Here is a 17068-nt window from a genome sequence, read left to right as displayed (position 1 = left end):
TGGGGACACAGGGATGGAGCTGGGGACACAGGGATGGAGCTGGGGATGGAGCTGGGGATGGAGCTGGGGACCCAGGGATGGAGCTGGGGATGGAGCTGGAGACACAGGGATGGGAGGGGCTGGGGATGGAGATGGCCTCACAGGGATGGAGCTGGGGACACAGGGATGGAGCTGGGGATGGAGCTGGGGACACAGGGATGGAGCTGGCAATGGAGCCAGGGATGGAGCTGGGGATGGAGCTGGGGACACAGGGATGGAGCTGGCAATGGAGCCAGGGATGGAGCTGGGGATGGAGCTGGGGACACAGGGATGGAGCTGGCAATGGAGCCAGGGACATAGGGATGGAGCTGGGGATGGAGCTGGGGACACAGGGATGGAGCTGGCAATGGAGCCAGGGACATAGGGATGGAGCTGGGGATGGAGCTGGGGACACAGGGATGGAGCTGGCAATGGAGCCAGGGATGAAGCTGGGGATGGAGCCGGGGATGGAGCCAGGGCTGGTGCCGCCCCCTCAGCGCTGCTGAGCCCCTCTCCTGTGTCCCGCGGCGGGGCCGTTCCCGAGGGGCCGGGGCCGAGGCCGGGGCTGTCCCCGCTGCTCCCCCCCTCCCCTTCCCCTCCCGTTAACGGCGGGTCCGAGGCGGGGCCGTGAGTGAGCGGCTCCGGGGCCTCCTCCCCTGGCGCTGCGGAGCGGCGGAACCCGTTTGTCCGGTCGGACGGCGGCGACTGAGGGCCCTGAGCGAGGAGGGGACGGGACCGCGATGGCGGCGGCCCGGGGGCAGCCGCAGCTCCGGTAGCGCCGGGAGGGCTCCGTCGGGCAAGGTGAGGCCTCGGGGGCGGCGTGGGCAGGGGGGTGCGGGGACCCCGCTGTCCCCAAGGGAAGGCAGGGAGGGAGCCGAGCGCTTAACGCTGGGCACGGCGGGGGTGAGGAGCGGGCCCCGGCTCGGATCCATAGGGAATGGAGCGAGCATCCTGGCCCAGGGAGCGCTGCTGTTCCCTTGTGTGCATCGGGAACCCCCGGTATTAGGGGTGTTCTGTGGATGCTCCCCTAAGGGAAGCACCAGAACGAGCCCTCCTCCCTAAGAGCAGGCAGCGTGGCTGGGACTGGAGAGCTTCCTGCCCCCAAAAGGGCCCACGTGTGCTCCACATGGGTGATGCTCTCCATTGAAGCCCTTCCATACCCTGACCCTTGGGAGGCAGCTGGAAACCCACCCAAAGCAAAGGTTGCCCAGCTTGCTTATCTCCTCTGTGGCTGCTGGGAGAGCTGCATCTGTTAATGGACAATCCCAAGGCAGATAACGGGGATGTTATCACCTCACGTGCCTCATCCCGCACCCAGGGGATGGCTCCAGACCAAACCATCACCAAACTGGGCGTCTGGAGGGGAGCTTCCCCAAGCCAAGTGTGCCAGTGCCAGCTCCCATTGCTCCACAGTGACCCCTCTGTGGGTATCCCAAGCTGGGCCGTGGGTGATGCCAATGGAGATGGGAGGAACCCAGTTTGGGATGCTCGTGGTCCTCATGGCTCTGGAACACCAACATGCTCCCTGAGCATCCCATGGAGCACACCCACAACCCACACCCACCCCACCCACTGGAACTGGTTCCATTGCAGAGCCCATCACCTTCAGGTGTTCCCCATCTGGTGCATGGTGGTTTCTGGTGTCCAGGAGTGCTTTATCCATAACCACCTCCTAAGGGCTTGGAGCTGGTTCCATTGCAGAGCCCATCACCTTCAGGTGTTCCCCATCTGGTGTGTGGTGGTTTGTGGTGTCCAGGGGTGCTTTATCCATAACCACCTCCTAAGGGCTTGGATGTGAACCCTTCCTGGTGGGAATCCTGAGCCACCTTCACCCGGAGCCTGGGTGGGAGCACAGTGAGGAATGAGCATGGAGCCAGTCCTTCCCTTACTGCTACTGATCACCCACCAAGCCTAGGCCAAGGAGCCCACCCCATTGGGGTGCTCCTGAAGCCCTCCTGCAGCCTGGCTGCTGGTGTGCTTGCAGAGGGTTGTTTCCAGCACGGAGGAGCGGGATGCGCTCCCGGCTCCTGTTGCAGGGCAGCATCAGCGCATCCCCCCCTCCCCATGCCCTCCTGCTGCCAAGAAACTCAACCCGGAGCCACTTTGGCACCGGAGGGCTCCTTCTCCTTCCATTGCACCCCCTCAGGGCCTCCCTGCAGCCCCTCCACTGGGACCGGTGCCGCTGGTCCCCAAGGGCAGGGTACGCAGAGGGATGCTTCTGGAAGCCAGGGGTTCCGCTGGCCTTCAGCTGAGGCTCTGCATGATTCATGAGCTCATTAATCATTAATCTGCTCATTAGTAAAGATTAATAGGCTGCAGGCTGGGGCTGGGCGTGTGCCTTGCTTTGCTGCTCTCGGATACAGAGGTGTGCTGGTGCTTCGAGGACCATGCTTGGGAGGCCCTGCAGCCCTTCCCCTCCTGCAGGTCAGGTACGACAGGCTGAATCCGTACAGGTCATTCCAAGAGGGACTCAGGGTCAATGCCAGGGGCAGATGGAGATGGGATCTTAGGAGGTTTGTCCCTGGGAGGGCGGTGGGACACTGGGATGGGCTGGAAAAGCTGCGGCTGCCCCATCCCTTGCAGCACTCATAGGGCTTGGAGCGAGCTGCTCCAGTGGGGAGTATCCCTACTGGGACCAGTTTCAGTGCTATGGAATCCTGATGGAATCCTAGGCTCAGGGAACGGTTTGGCTCGGAAGGGACCTTACAGCTCCCCCAGTTCCACCCCCTTGGAACAGGGCCGTGAGCTGCCAGCCAAAGGCCCTGTCATCTGAGCAGCATATTAAGTGCTCATGTAATATTTACATCTCCATTACAAGGGGGATTAAGGACAGTGCAAACCCTGCTGTTGAACCCGCAGGCAGGGCAGGGGAAGCAAGGCCTGGCTTGGATGAGCCCTGCTCCCTGCCCCAGTGCGGCCCAGTGGGGCTCCGCAGGGATGCTCCATCCCACTGGGGAGCACACGGAGCGGTAACGAAGGAGCTGCCCCATGGCTTGAACCTGGTTTCAGAGGGGGCCTTTGGTGACCCCCAGCAGCAGAGGGGATGGCAGGGACGTGGTTCAGCGCTTGCTGTGTTAACTCCTGCTCTAACTCCCCTCCTGTGCTCGCAGCATGATCTCAGAGGGGGACTCAGAGCCCGCCTGTGAGGAGCGCTCCCAGCCCAACGATGAGGTGATGCCCTACAGCGACGATGAAACCGAGGAGGAGCTGGACCCTCAGCAGCCCGGGGCTAAAGCAGGCCAGGCCCAGAGCAACAGGGACACCCGGGAGAGCAGAGACCCCTTGAGGAAGGGTAAGAGTGGGGCGAAGCTGGCACTGGGAAGAGGCTGAGCCTCTTGGGGTCCCTTTGTGTTGTGCCTGCTCTGAGCTGTAACGGGTGGCAGAATGGAGCTCAGGGCCACTTGGTTCCATAAAGGGGATGAGCTGCATGACCTTGTCTTTAAGGCAGGGAAGAGCCCCGATGCAGCCCCACATCCTCTTGCCCATCACCTGGACACCTGGAGCAGCAGCATCCCCCCCACCCCTTATGGGAATGGGAGAGAGCCTGGAAACTGATGGGAAACCTAAACCCTGCTTTAAAAGGTGGCGTTTGAGAGAGAGAACCTGGCTTGCCCATTGCCAACAGTGGGGTTTTGACCTTCTCTCTTCAGAGTGCAGCTGGCAAGTGAAAGCCAACGACCAGCACTTCTACCAGCAGCCCCAGTTCAAGAGAACAATGTTCCTGTGCTTCAAGAGGAGCAAGTACCAAGTAAGGCCCCTCTGGTTTAATGAGGGGGAATGACTTCCTTAACAACAGCATTGCAGTGCCTCCAGGGGCTGCGAGCAAGCAGGGATGGAGGGAGAGGGCAATGGGAATGGCTTGAACCTGACAAAGGGTCGCTCAGCTGGGTAGGAGTTGTGCCCTTTCCACGTGGGTGCAGTGCTCCGTGCTCCTTGGCGTAGCCAAAGCCTCAGGCTGAGATCCTTCAGAGGGTTTTAATGGCATGGAAATGGCTCTTTCGATGCTGCTTGAGGAGGGAATCACTCCCTCGAGGTTGATGGGAAGTGCCCATGCACTGCAGTGCTCAGTGAGCCTGCTCTCCTCCTGCAGGGCAATGCCATCAAGACCTACAAGTACAACCCCGTCACGTTCCTCCCCCTGAACCTCTTGGAGCAGTTCAAGAGGGCGGCCAACTTCTACTTCCTCATTCTCCTCATACTGCAGGTAAGGAGGACAGAGGGAATCCCAGCTGGGAACCTCTGAACTGAACTGAACTGATTGCACGTGTCCCTTGCAGTCAATTCCCCACATCAGCACCCTGTCGTGGTACACAACGCTGGTGCCCTTACTCCTGGTGCTGGGCATCACTGCAGTCAAAGACCTGGTGGATGACATCGTAAGAAACGCTTTATATTGCTGTAAAAGAGCAGGAAACAGGTTATATCCGTAACTGTGACGGAGAGAACGTGGTCTGCTTCCTGCTTTCAGGCTCGCCACAGGATGGACAACGAGGTGAACAACAGGAGGTGTGAAGTCATCAGGGATGGGAGGTGTGTGCTCTAACGTTGGTGGCCTTGGTACTAAGAGCTTAAACCAGCCCCTCGCCGTCTGGGTGAAAACCTGATGGAGAAAGGAAGGGGATTACCCCCCGGAGTGACTTCAACTCCATTCTGTGGGGCTAAATCAGTGCTAAAAGCAACTGAAGAGGGACCACGTGTAGGTGAAGAGGGAGGTTGGCCTCTGAGTCAGACCCTAACTAACTAAAAGGCAGTTTCCAAAGGGAAAACCCCACGTTACAATATCCACTACAGGATGTACAGGGTGTTGTGGATTGAGGACTAACCACTGTTAAACTCTCTTGCTGTTAGGTTCAAGAGCACAAAATGGAAAGATATCAAAGTTGGGGACATCCTTCGCCTGCAGAAGAACACTTTTGTTCCTGTAAGTGCTGTGGACGCTTGCTTTCTGTTCCTCCAGAGCTGCCTGTGGGTCTCCCCCCTGGATTTATGGGGAGAGCGTGGATGAGCATCTCCCCTTGATGCTTCTCCCTTCTCCTAGGCTGACATTCTGCTGCTATCCAGCTCCGAACCGAACAGCCTGTGCTATGTAGAGACAGCCGAGCTAGATGGGTAAGGCTCTGCTTCAGCATTCCTTGGCCTGCTGGGAAGGGAGTAAGAAGGCTGTGATTCAAACTGGTTAAGGTGGAAAACTGGGCCCAGGTTTTGGTTCCCACAGTTCCAAGGCTTGGATTCATTGAGCCTGGAGAAGGGTGATTCCATCAGTCCTGTGGCATCTCAGAGTCACAAAGAAGATGCTCCCCACACAAAGCTGGACCTGCTTCCTAGCAGCAACCCACCTCTGTATCCCTTCTCCTTAGGGAAACCAACCTGAAGTTCAAGATGGCCCTGGAGGTAACGCACAGATACCTGCAGGAAGAAGGTGCCATGGCAAGCTTTGACGGTTGGTGCTGTTCCACCCTTACAACTGGCCCACGATCCCACAAACAGTCCCAACACCACCAAGGAAAACCGGTTCCACTCTGGTGCACATCCCTGCTGCGTCCTAAAGGTGTTCCCCTCCCCGTGTAGGTCTGGTTGAATGTGAGGAGCCAAACAACAGGCTGGATAAGTTTGCAGGCACTCTGTTCTGGAGAAACACCAGTTATTCCCTGGATGCCGACAAGATCCTGCTGCGGGGATGTAAGATCAGGAATACGGACTTCTGCCACGGCATGGTCATATTTGCAGGTATTGAGGGCCATGGGTAACATTGCCTCGCTAAACCATGCCCTGGGGAGTGAAACGGCATCTTCCCCTTATAAATACTGGTTGCATTTAGGCCCCTGATGGTGTAAAAGAGTGGTTTCAGCTCTTGGTCGCCCGTTCTATCTTTATGTGTAGGCGCTGACACCAAAATAATGAAGAACAGTGGCAAGACCCGATTCAAGAGGACCAAGATTGACTCCCTGATGAACTACATGGTTTACACTGTAAGGCTGGGTTTCAGCTTGACAGCTCTGGGCTCGTTCCGAAGGGAACAGAGAGGATGGACACCGAGGAACCACGTTGCCTCTGTGTACATCACAGATCTTCATTGTCCTCATCCTGCTGTCCGCTGGCCTGGCCATTGGCCACACGTACTGGGAGCAGCAGGTTGGCAACTCCTCCTGGTACCTTTATGATGCTGAGGACTTCAGCCCCCCCTACCGTGGCTTCCTCAACTTCTGGGGCTACATCATCGTCCTCAACACCATGGTCCCCATCTCCCTCTATGTGAGGTACGTAATACCCTGCCCTTTAATGGGTTGGATTAACTTAGGGGCCTGTTCATGGTGAGCCTCCTGCAGGCCATGCAGGAAGCTGCTTGGAGAGCGAATTCAGGTGGAAAAATCCCATTCCCACATTATTCCTCAAACACAGCCCCACGAAACAGGAATAACTTTGTCATGGTCACACACCCCTTTGAAGCCCTCCATCCCTCTTCTTGGAGGAGAGTGGGAAGGAGGTTAAAACCCTGGGAACGCTTTCCTTTTAGCGTGGAAGTGATCCGCTTTGTGCAAAGCTACTTCATCAACTGGGACCTGCAGATGTATTACCCCGAGAAGGACACGGCTGCCAAGGCCAGAACCACCACCCTCAACGAGCAGCTGGGGCAGATCCACTACATCTTCTCGGACAAGACGGGCACCCTGACCCAGAACATCATGACCTTCAAGAAGTGCTGCATTAACGGCCAGAGATACGGTGAGTCCCTGGTTGTCCCGCTGTTGCTGGGTCCCGTGCCTCCTAACCGTGGTCCTTGCATTGCAGGAGACTGCAGGGACGGAGCAGGGCAGCTTCAGAGCCACCCAGAGGTAGGTTGGTGTGAGCTGGAGGTGTGGAACAGGGCCCGTTCCTTCCTCCTGCCATAGCAATGGCACCCGAGGTGACCCAACTCTGTCTTCCAAGCAGCAAGTGGATCTCAGCTGGAACGTGTACGCAGATGGGAAGTTCTCCTTCTATGATCACTACCTGATAGAGCAAATCAGAGCTGGAAAGGACCCCGAAATACACAAGTTCTTCTTCCTGCTCGCCATTTGCCACACCGTCATGGTTGACATTGCTGATGGTGAGTACGGTTTGGGTTGCCTGTGGAAGGAGGAATGGCTCCTAATGCACTGGGGACAGAGCCAAAACTGAGATGATCCCCTCAGTACAAACCCAAGCGGTTTCACGCTGCTCCTCCTCCACTCCCAGCCCCCTAGGCTACACAAAGCATCTGCTGCCAGGGCAGCAAACAGAAGCCAAAGGGATAGGAACTAAAGGCAGAGTGAAGAGCTTTGGAGGGATTGGTGGGTGTGAGGAACGGAAGGGTCACGTCTGTGTGTGTGTTTCCCTTCTCCCCACAGGCCAGCTCCACTACCAAGCAGCCTCCCCAGACGAAGGAGCCCTGGTTGCAGCAGCCAGGAACTTTGGCTACGTGTTCCTGTCCCGCACGCAGAACACCATCACCCTGAGCGAGATGGGCATGGAGAGGACCTACGATGTCCTCGCCATCCTGGACTTCAACAGCGACAGGAAGAGGATGTCTGTCATTGGTGAGCTGCTTGCGAGCAGCCCTGTGCCTCACAGGGGGCAAAGCACACGCAGGAGAAGGGGGAATGCATTTGGCCACCCAGTGCTTCACTGAGCAGTTGAAGCTTTGGGACTAGACTGAAGGGTCCCCCCTGAACCTCTGCCTTTATGTAGATGTACTCTTACCACTGCTGCCCCTCTCTTGTTTTACCCCACAGTAAGGGAATCAGGTGGGAACATCCGGTTATACTGTAAAGGGGCTGACACAGTCATCTATGAACGCCTGCACCCGAGGAACCCCAAGAGGGAAGCCACGGAGGAAGCCCTGGATGTACGTGTGTGCTTTACCCACCCCTTGGTGCTTTAGTGCCCACTATAACCTCACTGCTAAGCTCTTAGATCAGGTGTAACTGTGTCTTTGCCACCACCTGGCAGGTATTTGCCAGTGAGACCCTGAGGACCCTCTGCCTGTGCTACAGAGACATCGAGCCCAAGGAGTTTGAGGCCTGGAATCGGAGGTTCCTGGAGGCCAGCGTGGCCACCACGAACCGTGATGAGGCTCTGGATAAAGTCTATGAGGAAATAGAGCAGAACCTGGTTGTAAGTCCAGTGTGAACCTTTGAATGTGCTTCTAGAGAACCAGACCTCTCTGAACGGAAGTCACCGGGGATGAGGCTTTAGAACCACACCAAACGCTTCTGTTCCTGATGTATCCCCAGCTGCTTGGAGCAACAGCAATAGAAGACAAGCTCCAGGATGGAGTTCCAGAGACTATTGCCAGGCTTTCCAAAGCAGACATCAAAATCTGGGTGCTCACTGGGGACAAAAAAGGTGGCGTTTCACCCTGAAAGCGGGATAAGTTGGGGTAACCCAAGAGGGAGCCCAGAGATGCTCTCTGGAGCCAGGCTGAGGGAGCTGGGCTGGCTCCTCCTGACTCCCTGCCTCCGACTGCTTTCCATTGTAGAAACGGCTGAAAACATTGGATTTTCCTGTGAGCTCCTAACGGATGAAACCACCATCTGCTATGGGGAAGACACCAGGCAAGTGGGGAGCCCAGGGAAAACCATTCCCTGGATAACATGATCCCTACGGCTTGTCCCCCAGGGCCTCCAGGCCTGGGTTGAGCTGAGCAGGCCTCTCCCTAGTGCCCAGTTTGAGAAGCAGCCAAGAGCTGCTCTCACTGTGTGTCCCTGGACCTCAGTGTTACCCCATGCTCCTGCACGCACTACAGACCTATGCTCGAAGCCCAGAAATTCAGTTAATCCCAAGGGAAAGCAACATAGGATTGGGAGAAAGGGAGCTTTGTAACAGTGTCACAGCTATTCCTGACCCATTTTCCCCGAGTTTTCCTTATTGGCAAACCTCTTGTAGCACTGCTTAGATCATCACCCAACACATGGCAACAAAAGTCCTTGCAGCACCTATTCCTTGTCGGTTTTGAGGCCGGGCCTGATCCAGCTCCAGGTTTATCCCTGTTTCCCCAGTGCTCTTCTTCAGACAAGGCTGGAAAACCAGAGGAACACAGCTGGATCCAGTGCCCATTCCTCGCTGGGAATGAATGAGCCCTTCTTCCAAGGCAGCAGGGATCGTGCTTTAATAATCACTGGCTCCTGGTTGGTACGTACCGGAGATGCTCTCCTGGCCTGCTTAGGGCATGGACCCGAAGCTCTTCCCCAGCCCGGTTGATGCCAGGGCTCCCTGCTTCCCTTTGCTGCCACAGAATGAAATCCTGCTGGAGAAGAAGAAGAAGAAGAAGAAGCTGAAGCTCAAGCTGCCCCGATCAGCAGAAGAGGAGAAGCAGCAGAAGGAGAAGAGGGAAAGGGCCGAGGCCTCCAAGGAGCAGCAGCAGCAGAACTTTGTGGAGCTGGCGTGCGAGTGCAAGGCTGTGATCTGCTGCCGGGTGACCCCGAAGCAGAAGGCCATGGTGGTGGAGCTGGTGAAGAAGTACAAGAAAGCCATCACCCTGGCTATTGGGGATGGTGCCAATGACGTCAACATGATCAAAAGTAAGGCACCTGCAGAAGAGCTCCTCTGCAGCCTCTTGGCTGTCGCTCTTTGAGAAGACTCCTCCATCTGTTTCACTTCAGCCCTTGGGCTCTGCTTGCTTCCATCTGTGCTTTCCCTCCTTGAGGAAGCCCTACTGGGGCTTCCTGATGGATTCTGTGGACGTTCCCCCCACGAAGGGACCTCTGTGGGTTACAAACAGGGAGCGTAAAGACCCAACCCTAAGGGGAAAGCCGGTTCTGGGCTCCGGTTTCCACTGTGGAGTGCCCAGCAGTGGTGGGAGGTCTGCTCACGCCGCGGTGTGTGTTTCCTTCACGTAGCTGCTCACATTGGAGTCGGGATCAGCGGCCAGGAAGGGATGCAAGCTGTCATGTCCAGTGACTACTCCTTCGGGCAGTTCCGCTACCTCCAGAGGCTGCTGCTGGTCCACGGGCGCTGGTCCTACATCAGGATGTGCAAGTTCTTGAGATACTTCTTCTACAAGAACTTTGCTTTCACGCTGGTGCACATCTGGTACTCCTTCTTCAACGGCTTCTCCGCCCAGGTAAGGAGGGTGCTGGGTGTAACGGCAAGAGGGAGCGTGGCACTGCAGAGCTTTCACCTGGGGAGCGATGGGAGCCTGAGGGAAGGAGCAGGGCACCCTCACCTCGAGCTAAGGGGTTGAGCAGGCACGGAGCAGGGCACGTAAAGCCCGTGGGAGCTCTCGGGAGCTTCCTCCTCCCTCCTCTCTCGCAGACAGCCTATGAAGACTGGTTCATCACGCTCTACAACGTCTTGTACTCCAGCCTCCCCGTGCTCCTCGTCGGACTGCTCGACCAGGTATTGGCCATGGGCTTGGAACTGCGCGGGCTCCAAGGGCCCTTCCATCCCATCCCATCCCATCCCATCCCATCTCACGAAGCTTACCCCAAGGAGCTGCTACAGGTGGCCTCTTTCTCTTCCTAAGGACGTGAGCGACAAGCTGAGCCTCCGCTTCCCCAGGCTCTACGTGGTGGGCCAGAAGGATTTACTCTTCAACTACAAGAAGTTCTTCCTGAGTTTGCTTCACGGAGCTGTCACCTCCTTGGTCATCTTCTTCATCCCCTATGGAGCCTACCTGAAAACCATGGGGCAGGATGGGGAAGCGCCCTCGGATTATCAGTCCTTTGCTGTCACAGCAGCCTCCTCTCTGATATTTGTGGTCAACTTCCAGGCAAGCCAGCTCAGTTTCCTCAGCTCTGGGCCTGCTTTTGGCTCCTCAAGCCACGGCAACGAGCAAAAAGCTGCTCTTTTGAGGCCTTCTCCTCCCTGTTGGTGCTCCCTTTGCATGGGGTTGAGAGGAGTTGGCTCACTTGGAGCTCTGCTTGGCCTCCAGATTTGCTTGGATACGTCCTACTGGACCTTTGTGAACGCCTTCTCCGTGTTTGGGAGCATTGCACTTTACTTTGGCATCACCTTTGACTTCCACAGCGCTGGGATCCACGTTCTCTTCCCTTCTGGCTTTCAGTTCACCGGTGAGTCCTTGTGCTTTGTGGTTCGTGGTCCTGAACTGTGGCCAAAGCGATGCTTTGTTTGGGAGTATTCAATCAAAATGTGCTGGAATTGGGCATTATCCAGCAGTTGGAGTCCACAAATAGGACCCAAAAGGGCTTGGGCATGGATTTCTTGTAGGAAAAGTGCTTTACAAACGCGTTCCTATTATACTCCCCTCACAGCAGAGCCCGAAGCAAAGCCTGATGTTGTGCTACACGGCGCAATACCCCCATATTACACCCCCAGAAAACAAGCTGTGCCTTTCAGTACCTTTATATATGCATTCCACCCACTTGAATGAGCACATCATACACTCAGTTTTGCCTTGTTTATGCCCAGGCACTGCCCCCAACGCCCTGAGGCAGCCGTACCTGTGGCTCACCATGATCTTATCCATCGCTATCTGCTTACTGCCCATAGTGGCCCAGCGCTTCTTAGCCACGACAGTGTGGCCTTCGGAAAGCGACAGGGTGAGTGAAGCGGGACGCTTGGGTCGGTTCACGGGGCACGGGTTTACCCACACGAGTTGGAATGGGGGGGGGTACGGATGGAGGTAGATTGGGGCCCTTTAAAGCCCACCCGCTTCCACATCCCCGAGCTGCTCCCACCCGGCTTCCCCCTCCCCACACCCCCCTCACAGGGACGCGCTCCCCCCTATCCCATCTCCACCCGAACCCCTCCGTGCTGCTCCCCACTTGCCTCGGGCTCCATCGGGCTCGTCCCTGTGTGCTCCCCGCAGCTCCGCAGGCACCGCAGGCAGCTGGCGGCCGACGAGCAGCGCTGGAAGCGGCGGCCCAGCGCCCTCCGCAGGGGGGTATCGGCCCGGCGCTCCGCTTACGCCTTCTCGCACCAGCGCGGCTACGCGGAGCTCATCGCCTCCGGGCGCAGCCTCCGCAAGAAGCGGGCTCCTCTGGCAGCCGCGCTGGGCCCCGGCGCCCCGGGGGGTGAGGCCTGCCCGCGGTGATACCGGACAGCCCGGTGCAAGGCCGCCGGGTCGGGCCTACTGCTCCCGGTGGAGCTGGCGTGGCTGCGGCCTGGCCCGGCCGGGGCTGGCTGGGGATGCGGTGCCGGCCTCCAGGCCCCAGCGCAGCGGGCGGCCCCCACAGCCGCTGCCCGGCTTTCCTTCGGGATACACGGATCCAAGCGGGATCAACGGGGCTTCCTCCCTGCCCATCTCCGGACCCCGGAGCGCGGCAATGTCTATCGCGACTCTGTCCCGACTCCCGCGCTGAGGAGGGAGGGGGCCGAGCGCCGGTATCGCGACATCCGGCTCGCCGGCAGTGGCGTGTACATTTCAGAGTTCACCCAATAAAGGTCCTAAAGCTCCTTCACAGGACGGAGGACGTGGAAGGGCCGGGAACGGCGGCACCGGAGCTGCCCTCAACCGGCACCGGGGCGCCCGGGCCGCGGTTACCTCAGGAGCTGAGCGAGGGGCGGGGCTTCCCCTCAGGGGAGCGGGCAAGGGGCGGGGCTTTTCTGGTCACGTGACGCTACTACCTCTCCCGCATTGGGTCTCTCTCCCCGCCTCCCGCCGGTGTCCCGCCCTTCCCGGTGGGCGGAAGCGCGGTGACGCACTGCCGGCGGGGCTCCGGGCTGACATGGCGGACGAGGTGCTGGGCAGGACCGGAGCGCTGGTGCTCGGTGAGGCCCGGCGGCGGGCGGACGGTGGGCGGGCGGGGGGGCGGGAGGGAGGGAGAGCTCCCGCCGTTCTCTAAGGGCTCTCGGAGCCGCTCGCTCCCTTCCGGAGAGGATCGGAGCCGCTTGGTGCTCTTCGGAGCGCTTCGGGAACCTTCGGCTCGGCAGCGCGCTCCTCGGCCCGGGGGAAGATGGCGGCGGGCGCCGCGGCGGTTGCGGCCGAGGGAGCTCTGTGGTAGCGGGGCTGCGGCCTTAGGGCGGGAGGGAGCGGGGGTGAGCGGAGGAGGCCTCCAGGCCCGTGTGGGCCCGGTTCCTCTCCTGCTAACGGGGCCGGGCCCCGTTCCAGAGGAGCTCTACGTGTCCGACCGCGAAGGCAACGATTGCAGCGGGGACGGGACCCAGAAGAAGCCGTTCAAGACGGTTCTGAAGGTGAGGCCGGGCGGGGGTAGGCCTCATGGCATAGTGGGGCTGTGGGGCTGGGATGCGCTGCTTAGGAACGGCTCCGGGTGCTCACCCTGCTGTGCTGCCCCTCGCAGGCGCTGCTGACCGCGGGCAAGGAGCCGTTCCCCACCATCTACGTGGACTCGCAGAAGGAGAACGAGGTGCTGCGGGCTTCCAGGGGGGAATTCCGGCAGCGCCCCCCCGTGCAGGGCCGTGACCCCATTGCTTCCCTTCCCGCAGCGATGGGCCATCATCTCCAAGTCGCAGATGAAGAACGGCAAGAAGCTGTGGCACCGGGAGCAGATGAGGAGCGAAGCCAAGGAGAGGAAGGAGGTGGGGGCCAGGCTGGGAAGCGCGTCCCGCTCTTCCCCATCCCGGTTACACGGGGGGGGTGGCATTCCCGGCTCCATAAGGCTTCATGTGGGGCCTGTTCCCCATTCATACTCAGGGCTTGGCCGTGCTTAGGTGAGGAATGAAGCCGTGCCCCCATTCCCAGTGTGAGTGTGAATTAGGGCACCCATGGACATGGTAACCCACAGTGCACCCCAATCCTATGGAATGCATCACGTTCCCTTGTCCTGCAGGCAGAGGATCTCTTGAGGAGGGAGAAGAACCTGGAGGAGGCCAAGAAGGTTGTGATCAAGAACGACCCCAGGCTCCCGGAGCCAAAATGTGTGAGTGTGGGGCAGGGGTGCTGTGGGGCAGGGTGGGATCCAGCCTGGGGGGGGATGTGCACATTCTCCATGTAATCCCATGGGAAACACTGTCCCCTTGCCTTCATTCCCCGTGTCCCAGGTGAAGATCTCTGCCCTGGAGGCTCACAGGGGCCAGCGGGTGAAGGTGTTTGGCTGGATTCACCGCCTGAGGAGGCAGGGTGAGCGTGGGCATTGAGGTGTGAGCCCCTCCTGTGAGCCCAGGGGGGAATGAGCACGCTCCAGGCTCCTCTCCCTGTCCCCCCCATAGGGAAGAACCTGATGTTCGTTGTGCTGAGGGACGGCACTGGTTTCCTGCAGTGCGTGCTGGCGGATGAGCTGGTGAGTTGGGAGCGGTGCCTTCACCCTGCCATTAGGGGATTGCTCATCCTCATCCTGTTCCCTGTCAATGGGAGCACCAAACCCTCTGATTTACGCTGTGGCATTGGCCAAAACCCCTGTTTGGGAAGGGGAGGCACAAGTGATAACATGAGCACTGCTTAAAGCAGGGGGGGGCTCCCATCCCCATCACCCCAACCCCAACCTGTGCTTTCCCCCCTCAGTGCCAGTGTTACAACGGGCTGGTTCTCTCCACGGAGAGCAGCGTTGCAGTGTATGGAACGCTGACCCTCGTTCCCAAAGGGAAGCAGGTATGGGGTGGCTCTCCTATGGGGCCGTGCACGCAGGGAAAGGAGCATGGGGAGTGGGTCTGCCTTCTCCTATGTGGGAGGGCTCTTCACCCAATGGGGCTGCTAGTGTCTGGGTGGGTTCCTGCCCTCCCCAAGGATGGGTCTGGTGTTTATCATCTTCCCCATGGAGCAGCTGAAGGGGGTCAGCAGTTCCCTCCTCATGGTGGGGTTCACACTGGGCTGAACCCAAGCTCCCCACCACGATGCCATGCCCAAGCAGGAGGCATCTGATGCGTTCCCCCTTGCCCTTGGCAGGCTCCGGGTGGCCACGAGCTCAACTGTGACTACTGGGAGCTCATAGGGCTGGCCCCAGCGGGAGGAGCCGACAACGTCCTCAACGAGGACTCGGAGGTGGACGTGCAGCTCAACAACAGGCACATGATGATCCGAGGGGAGAACATGGCCAAGATCCTCAAGGTGCGCTCCACGGTGGTGCAGGCCTTCAGGGACCACTTCTTTGCCCATGGCTACTACGAGGTGAGTGCCCATGGCTCTGTTCTCGCTGGGAGAACCACGTGGGTTCCCTTATGGATCTCATTCCCTCGTGGTCATTGCCCTTCCTTCCCCACTGGGGTCACCCCATCGCCTTCCCCACCAGGTCACGCCACCAACGCTGGTGCAGACCCAGGTGGAGGGGGGCTCCACTCTCTTCAAGCTGGATTACTTTGGGGAAGAGGCCTTCCTGACCCAGTCCTCCCAGCTCTACCTGGAGACCTGCATCCCGGCCCTGGGGGACGTGTTCTGCATCGCCCAGTCCTACAGAGCCGAGCAGTCCCGCACCCGCAGGCACTTGGCAGAGTGAGCAGGGAGCAGTGGATGTGTCCAGCAGTGCTCAGGAGGCATTGACTGAAGCACAGGGGCTCTTGGGTGGCTCTCTGATGGGGGCTGTGTTCCAGGTACACCCACATCGAAGCCGAGTGCCCCTTCCTAAGCTTTGAGGAGCTCTTGGAGCGACTGGAGGACCTGGTGTGTGATGTGGTGGACAGGGTCCTGAGGTCCCCTGCAGCTGCTTTGCTCTATGACCTGAACCCGGTGCGTGGGAGCGATGGCAGGGACAATGGGGTGATGGGAATGGTGGGCAGAGCAGGGAGCGCTGCTTGCTCACTGGTAGGGTATCAATGTTAAATACCATCCCACACTGGTTTGGGTTGGGAGGGAGCTGAAACCCACATGGGAAGAACCAACCCACCCAGTCCTCCCAGGAGCACACTGGGATTTACCAAGCCTCCATCCCAGAGCTGGTGCTGGTGCTGGGCTGGAGCAGGGAGCAGGCACTGGTTTGCTTCTTCCCCCAAAAGGGGGAGCTCTGAGTGCTTCCATCGGGTACAGAGCCTCTGTCCCCGTTGTGTTCCTACTGCCCTCTATGGGTGTGAGAGCATTTGTGGACGGAGAGCGCTGCCTGAGCCGTGTTCTCCCCCCATTCCCACTGCTTTCCTCAGGGATTCCAGCCCCCGAAGCGTCCCTTCCGACGGATGACCTACAGCCAAGCCATCGAGTGGCTCAAGGAGCACGACGTCAAGAAGGAGGACGGCACTCACTATGAGTTTGGAGAGGTGAGGCCCCTCACCCCTTCATCCCCACCACGTTCCCGTTGCTCCTGGCTCCTTTCCCATCTCCATCATCCCCTAACCCCATCCCAGGACATTCCCGAGGCTCCGGAGAGGCTGATGACGGACACCATCGCGGAGCCCATCCTGCTGTGCCGCTTCCCTGCCGAGATCAAGGCCTTCTACATGCAGCGCTGCCGCGACGACCCCCGCCTCACCGAGTCCGTAAGTTGGGATCCCCAAACCGGGATGCGGGATCCTATGGGATTGTCCCGACCGATCCCATGGGATGGATTGTCCCTTCGGTGTGGGTGACCCGGGGTGCTGCCCGCTGCAGGTGGATGTGCTGATGCCGAACGTCGGGGAGATCATCGGGGGCTCCATGCGCATCTGGGACAGCGAGGAGCTGCTGGGGGGGTACAAGAGGGAGGGCATCGACCCCGGCCCGTACTACTGGTACACGGATCAGGTGAGCGGCACCAGCTCCTCACTGCCCTCACTGCGGGGATGCTGAGGGCGCCAACGGGATCCCAATGTCCCCCCCTTGCTTCCCACGGCGCAGAGGAAGTACGGGACCTGCCCCCACGGCGGCTACGGCCTGGGCCTGGAGCGCTTCCTCACCTGGATCCTCAACCGGCACCACATCAGGGATGTGTGTCTGTACCCCCGCTTCGTCCAGCGCTGCAAACCCTAGGGCTGCCCCTGCGGCTCCACGGTGCTGAGAAGGAGCCATTGGGAGAACGGGAGCCCCAAGGAAAATCAACCCCTGCTTGCAAGTGGGAAGGAAGCGGGGCCGCTCCGTTGGGATGGGGCTGCCTGGATTCCCCCATAGCCATGGCTGGGAATGGGAGGAAGGAGTGCCAAAGCAGGGATACTGCCGCTGAGCAGCGCTCGTCGGTCCCATGGAATTCCATTGCAAGAGGGCTGGGTTTTCCTTGTGTTCCCTGATTATTTATTGGTGAGGAGGAATGAGGCTGCTGCTTCTCCCTTTTCCCCG

General features: G+C 59.2%; 2 protein-coding genes across 2 annotated transcripts; both read left to right on the top strand.

Annotated features, from left to right (window-relative positions):
* Window positions 1-3129: 3129 nt before the first annotated feature.
* ATP8B1 (ATPase phospholipid transporting 8B1) lies at window positions 3130-12379 on the top strand. Its single transcript, XM_061355587.1, has 28 exons — window positions 3130-3310; window positions 3669-3766; window positions 4109-4222; window positions 4296-4394; window positions 4487-4548; window positions 4867-4939; window positions 5057-5127; window positions 5376-5458; window positions 5587-5745; window positions 5899-5987; window positions 6085-6275; window positions 6533-6741; window positions 6808-6851; window positions 6949-7105; window positions 7386-7574; window positions 7770-7882; window positions 7987-8151; window positions 8271-8382; window positions 8516-8591; window positions 9036-9168; window positions 9272-9557; window positions 9876-10099; window positions 10291-10374; window positions 10502-10747; window positions 10910-11048; window positions 11407-11537; window positions 11807-12011; window positions 12174-12379. The coding sequence occupies exons 1-28, from the start codon at window positions 3130-3132 to the stop codon at window positions 12377-12379; spliced, it is 3939 nt and encodes a 1312-aa protein (XP_061211571.1).
* Window positions 12380-13385: 1006 nt separating this feature from the next.
* On the top strand, window positions 13386-16765 carry NARS1 (asparaginyl-tRNA synthetase 1). Its single transcript, XM_061355617.1, has 12 exons — window positions 13386-13476; window positions 13728-13817; window positions 13939-14017; window positions 14107-14177; window positions 14399-14485; window positions 14780-15001; window positions 15123-15322; window positions 15421-15556; window positions 15964-16077; window positions 16165-16296; window positions 16409-16540; window positions 16634-16765. The coding sequence occupies exons 1-12, from the start codon at window positions 13411-13413 to the stop codon at window positions 16763-16765; spliced, it is 1461 nt and encodes a 486-aa protein (XP_061211601.1). The 5' UTR covers window positions 13386-13410.
* The last annotated feature ends 303 nt before the right edge of the window (window positions 16766-17068 follow it).

The sequence above is a fragment of the Neopsephotus bourkii genome, unplaced genomic scaffold (genome assembly GCF_033783945.1).
Source record: "Neopsephotus bourkii isolate Nb327-2 ecotype Australia unplaced genomic scaffold, CSIRO-AGI_Nbou_v1 NB_809, whole genome shotgun sequence".
In the NCBI taxonomy this organism is placed as follows: domain Eukaryota; kingdom Metazoa; phylum Chordata; class Aves; order Psittaciformes; family Psittacidae; genus Neopsephotus; species Neopsephotus bourkii.
This window is presented reverse-complemented; position numbering and strand designations above follow the sequence as displayed.